Source organism: Doryrhamphus excisus, chromosome 8 (assembly GCF_030265055.1).
Source record: "Doryrhamphus excisus isolate RoL2022-K1 chromosome 8, RoL_Dexc_1.0, whole genome shotgun sequence".
NCBI classification, from domain to species: Eukaryota; Metazoa; Chordata; class Actinopteri; order Syngnathiformes; family Syngnathidae; genus Doryrhamphus; species Doryrhamphus excisus.
The window spans coordinates 17877151-17886585 of record NC_080473.1 but is presented as its reverse complement, the minus strand read 5'-3'; the positions used below and the strand labels follow the sequence as shown (position 1 = coordinate 17886585).

At 47.1% G+C, this 9435-nt stretch overlaps 1 protein-coding gene across 2 annotated transcripts in view; it reads right to left on the bottom strand.

Moving 5' to 3' along the window:
- Positions 1–1118: 1118 nt before the first annotated feature.
- cntn5 (contactin 5) overlaps positions 1119–9435 on the bottom strand; it is an 83595-nt gene continuing 75278 nt past the window's right edge. For both annotated transcript variants that reach the window (XM_058079845.1, XM_058079846.1), the window contains exons 19-24: positions 7555–7789; positions 7370–7479; positions 4460–4646; positions 4274–4386; positions 3215–3383; positions 1119–1791 (exon numbers count right to left, since the gene is read on the bottom strand). In XM_058079845.1, the coding sequence (XP_057935828.1) occupies positions 1688–1791; positions 3215–3383; positions 4274–4386; positions 4460–4646; positions 7370–7479; positions 7555–7789 (918 nt within the window). In that variant the 3' untranslated portion in view covers positions 1119–1687. The remainder of the gene's footprint in view (positions 1792–3214; positions 3384–4273; positions 4387–4459; positions 4647–7369; positions 7480–7554; positions 7790–9435) is intronic.

The window sequence follows — 9435 nt, the reverse complement described above, 5'->3', positions numbered from 1 at the left end:
GTGGATGACGCCACAGATGAGGATGAGGACGTAAATGAGACTACAAATGAGGATGAGAATGGGGATGAGAACGTGGATGATTACACAGATGAGGATGATGCTGATGAGGATGAGGCCACAGATGACGATGAGTTTGCGGATGAGGATGTGGCCACAGATGAGGATGAGGACATAAATGAGACTACAGATGAGGATGAGGACGTGGATGATGACACAGATGTGAATGATGCTGATGAGGATGTGGATGAGGCTGTGGATGAGGATACAGGTGAGGATGATGCTGATGAGGATGTGGATGACACCACAGATGAGGATGATGCTGATGAGGATATGGATGAGGCCACAGATGAGCATGAGGACTTAATGAGACTACACATGAGGATGAGGATGCGGATGAGGACGTGGATGATTACACAGATGAGGATGATGCTGATGAGGATGTGGCCACAGATGAGAATGAGGACATAAATGAGACTTCAGATGAGGATGAGGACATGGATGATGACACAGATGCGGATGATGCTGATGAGGATGTGGCCACAGATAAGATGTGGATGAGGATACAGGTGAGGATGATGCTGATGAGGATGTGGATGACACCACAGATGAGGATGAGGTTACAGATGAGGGCAGCGATGAGAATGATGCTGATGAGGATATGGATGAGGTCACAGGTCACGATGAGTTTGCGGATGAGGATGTCGCCACAGATGAGGATGATGCTCATGAGGATGTGGATGAGGCCACAGATGAGGATGAAGAGTGGCATGACCAGCGGTATGGTCTGGAGCGAGCCAGATGTTTGATTGCAGGTGATCGCCATCATTGCCACGCTCCACCATCGTAGGGATCTTCTCTCCGACACCAATCTTTTCATGTTAATGTTTGTGTGAAGAATCAAACTGGCATCAGGTGTCCTGCCGTCCATCAACATGTATATTAAAGTCAGTATGTTCCTGCAGGTTCTGCTCGGGTATTGTTGTCTGAATTTGAGCTGACAGGCATCTTCTGGATTTTTATCCCCAAGCGTTGTCTTGCTGTAACTTTGTGGTCTAAGAGACGTCAATCAAGCAAACGTCTTCCATCACGAGCATGATTTGCAAAAACTACAAAGACAGGACTTAAAAATAGACATGACATTTATTTGCCACCAGGGGGCGGTACACTGGTTCTAAGTTGTGCACCTTTAACGGCCACCTACTTCCACACATCCAACAAACCAAGCCAGAAAGAAAGCCGATACACGCCACTTCTTCTTCTAGAGGTACCACCGTGTACAAAACACTTCCTTAGAAAAACCTACCAAAAAAAACTGAGTCTCCTGCTGCTCGGCTCGTCGGCCAGCTAAAAGTGGGATTTTGGGGACGGGGGGGCTGCAGATGAAAAAGGTCCATCCCAGATGTTCTTCCATTGCAGGTTTCCAGGAATTGTTCACGCCGCACAGCCCGGGCGTCGCCGCTCGACCAGACAAGGAATTTAAAAAAAAAAAGATGGAGGAAATCTCTCGTCGCACGAAACACGACAGCACGACACGAGCGATGTTGGACAAAAAGAGCAAACTAAACAGGATGACTCCTCCCCGGCCCAGCTTCCTCGGAAGGCCTCGGAAGTGCCGGCCACGCCTTGAGGGAATCTGGGAGCGCACGACAGGCGAGACCTTCTCGCCCGGAGAACACGACGAGACGTCTCACCAGGACGCTGAAGGCACCAGGAGAAGCAAGAGCAGCGTCGTCCACATAGGGTTCCATTCCCGGACGTGCAGCGAGCCATGGCCGCTCTTTGCACGGACACCTGGGCGGAGGGGGGGCGGAGTTACGAAAATGACGAAAATGACAACTTTTGGGTGTTAAAGCATACGGCACACAGCAGAGTGACGTTAAAAAAACACAATAAACAAAACCTAACCGGCAAAAATGTCTCAGTACTCCAGAAAAAACACATTTCAAAAACTTCCTGTTTGATAAAATCTGTCACTCATGGAAAAATAACAGAAGACAAATGGGAGGAGCTAAAGCCGACCCAAAACTCAGCATGGAAGGTGGAAATATAATATAATATAATAATAAATAATATAAGGAAACAGGAAAACAGGTAACAGTGATGCAAAGGAACACAGTCCAAGGAAAATCCACTTTATGATGTGCGGTGAAGCCTGCTTTACAATATTGTTGGGTAATTGTTTATACATTTACCAAATATTTCTGTTTAATTAATCTTGGTAAATGTTGTTCTTGTAATATTGTCACTTTATGCAATCACATTGCCAACCTAATGTCATTTCAAATAAATTCCCATTAAATTGCAACTTTTTTTTGTTTGAATACGACTTTTTGTCTTAATATTTGGACTTTATTTTTGCAAATTACAGCATTTTTTTCATTCCTGCTGTAGTTTTTTTTTCCAACTGTCTACTTTTTATTATTGGAATGATTTCGTAAAATAAATGAAAATGAGCGACTTCATTCCCTTGATATTGTGAATTTACTTTTTCCGTAAACTACTTTCCAAAAATTGACAACTTTTTGGTTTTGTTTGCTTTTCATAAAATTCCAACTTACAAAAAATCTTTTGATATTTCACATTTAAATATTTATTTTCCCCCTGATAATATTACATCATTTTGGTGAAATGACAGATTCTTCAGCTTTTGCTGGTGTTGTTTTCTTCTTAGCTGTTTTCTATGGGACAATAAAAACAAAAAAACAGCCGTGTGCTGCAAATGGCCCCTGAACCACATTTTGGACACCCCTGTAAATAAACCTTTACCACCAAACACAACACACGTCTGTAGCTATTTTAAGACGTGCAGTAAAGCCTGCTATTTTGCTCATCTAGCTCGGGGGTGGATGAAAGGTGGCCCAGGAAGTGAGATGATACTTTTACAAGACTTTTACTCCCCCATCATTTCATCCTTTAAAGCTCCAAAGGCTTTGAAGTCACAGATAAAAATGTAAAACTACTAACGGTGACAACGTCCAAGAATTGACTTTAACCAAGACAAAACAGCCTCTGGCTCCTCGTCTCGTCTTGTCGAGTTGAGGTTAATTGGCCGAGCGCTATGATGGGGGCGTGTGTGGGGGCGAGCTAATTAAAAGAGAATTAGCCAAAGAAAAGTCACACAACAGCTTTCACTGCTTCATTACGCCAAATCTCTCCCCCCCCCACACACACACACGGAACGCAACCGCCACGCGGTGCCTTGCCGTTAACTCACCAGAGGAGGTGACCAGTCGCACTGGCGAGCTGACCGCTCCTTCCCCGCCCTCACTGAGGGCTCGCACCTCGATGACATACGTGCCCCCCTCGGGAAGGGACAGCGTTGTGGACGGGTTAATGGTTCGAGTCACCTGGTTGTGATCCCTGCCCTCCTGCTTCAGTAACACCTGCAAACACCAAGCACACGGCAATCAATACTTTTACCCATCGATATTTTCACCAATCAATACTTTCACCAACCAATACTTTTACCCATCAATACTTTTACACATCAATAATTTTAATGATGGGTCTCCTAGCTGTGTGGCCCTGTGCACTAACCACTTGTCCGCCGTGCAGCCACAATGTTTCATGTTACAGCTTATTGTATCAAACGTTCCATGTTATGACGTTTCATGTAACAACAGTGTTTGGTGTTGTGATGGCTCATGTTACAACATTCTGCGTTACAACGTTCCGTGTTGTGACGTTGCATGTTATGACATTTGGTGTTACGTTTCATGTTGCAGCGTTCATGAAGGATAAAAATGCAATCTGCAACGATGTGCTCCTATGAAAACGAAAGTGATAACTAAGCAGCTCAGATTCCTCCTCCTGATGAGTCTCTCCCTCCCTTGCAACGTCCCTTCCAGTGTCCTACTATGATCCTTTTTTAAAGGTGGCCGACATATGTACACACTGAGTACTTGTTCATCATTGGTGTCCACCATACGAACGTGGAAGTACTGATGAATGACTCCATCAAGTCAATTGTGGAACCAGCCTCAATCGCCATGGCAACAAGCAGAGCTCAAAGATGTTTCAGCGTTGAGGAAATGTATTCTTTACGTGAGTCCTTCTCTCCAGCCTCCCCAGAGCAACTTGGAGGTCATCGGCCAAGGGAGGTTGAAAGCGGGCCAGCTCTCATCCTCCTCATCCTGCTCTTCACTCTCCTCCTCCTTTGGTGGCGTAGCACCCATGCTGCTCCCATCTCCATGTTGAAACCACGCAGGTGGAGCAGCTTCTTCTCGATAAATACCTCTACAAAACACCACTTGCTGTTAGAAGAGATGCTCACCATGTACCCAATGACCTCAGACTCGTTCTCCTTGGCCTTGACCTGGTCCCAACTTAAAGACACGTTGTTGCCCTCTTGGATCCACAGCAGGTTTCTTGGAGGTTGCACAGGAGCTGAGAGAACCACAGAAGAACCATCAGCGCCTCCACAAGGTGACACCATGTCCCATCTTAGTGGTGAACTCACGGGCCTTCCTGGTCTTGGCCGTGACGGCGACACTGGCGGGACCTTGGCCGATGCTGTTGAAGCCTTTGATGGTGACGGAGTACTGGACGTTTCCTTCCAGTCCTCCGAGCACCATGGATGTCTCGTTCTTTGATGTTCTCTGCTTCCAGCCCGAGTCTTCCTTCTCTGTGTCCTTCCAGTAGCTCACCTGGTAACAAGATATACCGTTTATACTGTGTGTACTACTTATTGATGACTTCAGTGAATACTTCATAATGGTAATATTTCCCAGCCATGGAAGCATTACAATTGTTACATGGATTTAAAATGCACGTTCAAGAAGAAGCTTTTGGGAATGATAACCACCCTTTCGGGAAAGCCACATCCATACTGCCGCTCACAGATGCTGACTTCTGCCCTTAGTCTTACTTCAACTACTCTTTCCCATAACTTCATGGCATGGCTCATTAGTTTTATACCTCTGTAGTTGCTACAGCTCTGCACATCATAGATAGATAGATAGATAGATAGACTCCCTTTATTGTCATTGCACAAAAACACAGTAGTGAAATTGCCAACGAAATGTCGTTGCCTGGCTCCCATATAATAACAGACACAAAAGAAGATAAGTAATAATAAATAATAATAATAATAATAATAATGTGGAGAATAAATAGATATAATAGACACCAAATATGAACAACATAATGTAAAGTGCAGCGTGAACAGTAAATTGCCCAAATAATTTAAATAATTAAATAAATAATAATAATGTAAGTAAGGTAGAGGGGCTTATTTGGCATTCAGCAGTCTGATGGCCAGGGGGAAGTAGCTGTCTCTGAACCTGGTCGTCCTACAGCGGATGCTGCAGAACCTTCTCCCCGATGCCAGGCGAGAGAACAGTCCATGCTGGGGGTGTGTGGGGTCAGAGCAGATCCGATGGGCTCTAGATACACACCGGCTGTTTGCTATGTCCTTAATGGGGGGGAGTTGGGTCCCGATGATCTTCTCCGCTGTCCTCACCACTCTCTGCAGTAACGTCCAGTCCGAGGCCTTGCAGCTCCCAGACCAGACGGAGATGCAGTTGGTCAGCAGGCTCTCGATGGTCCCTCTGTAGAAGGTGGTAAGGATAGGAGGGGAGAGGGAGGCTCTTTTCATCCGCCGCAGGAAGTGCAGTCGCTGCTGTGCCTTCCTCGCCAGAGCGGAGGTGTGGAGTGACCAGCCGAGGTTGTCTGTGATATGCACCCCCAAGTACTTGGTTGTGTTCACAACTTCTACGGCTGTGTCGTTGATGCTGAGTGGAGTGTGGCTGGGTCTGGATCTTTAAAATGGCCACCAACACACTTCTCCTCCATTCCTGAGGCATCTTCTCACCACCTAACCACCTAGGATCCTATTGAACAACCCAGTCAGGAAGTCTACTGCTACTTCTCCTAGGCACTTCCATACCGCCACAGGAATACCATCAGGACCAAGTGCCTTCCCACTCTTCGTCCTCTTCTCACTGCCTCTTTACCAATCTTTGCTACTTCCTGGTCCACAGCAGACACCTCTTCTACTCTTCTTCTCTCTCATTTTCCTCATTCATCAACTCTTTAAAATACTCCATCTTCCCATCCCACTACTGGCATCTGTCAGCACACTTCCATTCCTATCCTTGACCATCCAACCTGCTGCACGTCCTTCCCATCTCCATCTCTCTGCCTTGCCCACCTGTAGAGATCCATATCTCCTTCTTACTGTTGAACCTAGCATACAAGTCATCATAGTCCTCTTGTTTGGCCTTTGCCACCTCTACTTTCACCTTACGATACATCTCTGTCCTCCTGCCTACTCTCTTCAGTCCACTTCATGTCACACTTCTTCTTAGCTAACCTTTTTCACTGGATACTACACTCCTTTACCTCCTCATTCCACCAACATATCTCTTTGGTGATGACATACCAAGTACTTTCCTACCTTTGCTTGTTATCCAGTATTCTGGAAGCACCTCCTGACCATCCAGAGCCTGTCTCAACCCCTGCCTAAAAATCCTACACCACTCTGCCTTTGCCCTCTTCATCTTCCAGAATTTCAGTTTTTCCTCCAACTCACATCCCACTTGTGGGGCAAACCCACTAACACTCAATTACTAGCTTCAGACTCATCACCCTATCTGACTCTTTTTAACTCCAGGACATTCTTAACCAAGTCCTCCTTCAGAACAACTCCTACTCCATTTCTCTTCCCATCTACACCAAGATAGCACAACTTGAATCCTGCTCCTAAACTTCTAGCCTTGCTACCTTTCCATCTGGTCTCCTGGACACAGCATGTCTACCTTCCTCCTCTGCATCATGCCAACCAACTCTCTACCTTTTCCTGTCTTAGTTCCAACATTCATAGTCCCTACTCTCAGTTCTAGATGCTCCTCTTCTCTCTCTTCTTACGGGTACATCTACCTTCACTCCTTTGACTCCTCTGACCAACACTAACCCAATTTCCACCGACACCCTCTGTAGGTAAACAGCACCAATGGCGGTCATTGTTAACTCGGGCCTCGACTGATCCGGTATGGAAGTCATGTTGTTGATTTGCATATTCGTGTTGGCAAAATTTTACGTGGATGCCCTTCTTGACACAACCCTCTGTATTTATCCAGGCTTGGGACGAGCACAACAAGGCACTGGCTTGTACCCCATTGAGGCTACATTGTGTTCACATTGACAAGTCCCATTATTCTGGAACGACCACATAAGAAATTGGATTTTAACAAAAAAATCTGAATTGGGCATATACCCAATGTGAAAGTAGCTTAAATGCATGAGTGATGCACGAGTGAGTGCATGAGTGCACAACCCACTCACTGGGTGCATGAGTGATGCTAACTTGGCACAAGAGTAGCGAGTGCATGAGCAAGTGCACGAGTGAGCGCATGAGTGTTCTTCTGACCTCATATCCTTTTGGTCTTCCAGGACCAGGATTGGGCGGCTTCCAGGTGACTCGAATTTGTGAAGCGGAAAGAGCGTAAGCCTTCACGTTGGTGGGTGCCTCCCTGGGTTCTGTGCACACATACGGTGACACGGTGAGTGTGTGTGTGTTTCCAGACTTGCACCAACAACACAACTTCCACTCACCGCCTTCTGCCGAGTGGATGATGACGACTGGGCTGAAGGGCCCGTCACCCTTGTTGTTGTACACGCCCACTTTCACCTGGAATGGCGTCAGCGGCGGGAAGGTCTCGTCGCGGTACTTGTAGGTGGTAGAGTCCGCCGACGTTACCATCTTCTCCTTCCAGCCTCGGGTACCGTTGGCACGAAAGGCCACGATGTAGCCGAATCCCTCCCCGTTTTGGAACTCTTCCGATACAGGCTGCAAAGTCGAGAGGAGGCAAGGATTGACACTTCCTGTTTCCAGTGATGGCCTGCAGCTGTTAATGAAGAAGGTCTGTGGACAGGAAGCAGCCAAATGTGGCCTACTGGCGCTCGTTACACAGCCATTTGTCTCCCCGCGTCCTGACAGGTTGAGCTTTTTTGGGGGAGTGTTGGGGGACGCCGTTTTGACGGCGACTTGGCCGCCGCGCTCATAAAGCGCCTTGCCTCGCCTCATGAGACGCAAGTCCTCCTCCGGCAGCTGTGCCGCACTTCATCCAATTATACTGCAATTTATGGATGCTGGAATGCTTCCATTTATTCATGGATGAAATGCCTTGCTAAAGAGCACTCATATTTTATGAAGCCTGTTCTTACGCAGCTTTATGCAAAAACCTTTTAAATAGTATTACAGACTCTTGAATTAAACCTTTTAAGAGACTGAAGTAGTGAACATGACAAGAAACACACTGGAGTAACCAGTGCATGACCTGGGTAGAAAATGGACACAGGAAGTGAGCCGGGTAGAAAATGGAGCCGGGTAGAAAATGGACACAGGAAGTGAGCCGGGTAGAAAATGGACACAGGAAGTGAGCCGGGTAGAAAATGGACACAGGAAGTGAGCCGGGTAGAAAATGGACACAGGAAGTGAGCCGGGTAGAAAATGGACACAGGAAGTGAGCCGGGTAGAAAATGGATACAGGAAGTGAGGCGGGTAGAAAATTGACACAGGAAGTGAGCCGGGTAGAAAATGGACACAGGAAGTGAGCCGGGTAGAAAATGGACACAGGAAGTGAGCCGGGTAGAAAATGGAGCCGGGTAGAAAATGGACACAGGAAGTGAGCCAGTTAGAAAATGGACACAGGAAGTGAGCTGGGTAGAAAATGGACACAGGAAGTGAGCCGGGTAGAAAATGGAGCCGGGTAGAAAATGGACACAGGAAGTGAGCCGGGTAGAATATGGAGCCGGGTAGAAAATGGAGCCGGGTAGAAAATGGATAAAGGAAGTGAGCCGGGTAGAAAATGGAGCCGGGTAGAAAATGGACACAGGAAGTGAGCCGGGTAGAAAATGGACACAGGAAGTGAGCCGGGTAGAAAATGGACACAGGAAGTGAGCCGGGTAGAAAATGGACACAGGAAGTGAGCCGGGTAGAAAATGGACGCAGGAAGTGAACCGGGTAGAAAATGGACGCAGGAAGTGAGCCGGGTAGAAAATGGACACAGGAAGTGAACCGGGTAGAAAATGGACACAGGAAGTGAGCCGGGTAGAAAATGGACACAGGAAGTGAGCCGGGTAGAAAATGGACACAGGAAGTGAGCCGGGTAGAAAATGGACACAGGAAGTGAGCCGGGTAGAAAATGGACACAGGAAGTGAGCCGGGTAGAAAATGGACGCAGGAAGTGAACCGGGTAGAAAATGGACGCAGGAAGTGAGCCGGGTAGAAAATGGACACAGGAAGTGAACCGGGTAGAAAATGGACACAGGAAGTGAGCCGGGTAGAAAATGGACACAGGAAGTGAGCCGGGTAGAAAATGGACACAGGAAGTGAGCCGGGTAGAAAATGGACACAGGAAGTGAGCCGGGTAGAAAATGGACACAGGAAGTGAACCGGGTAGAAAATGGACACAGGAAGTGAGCCGGCTAGAA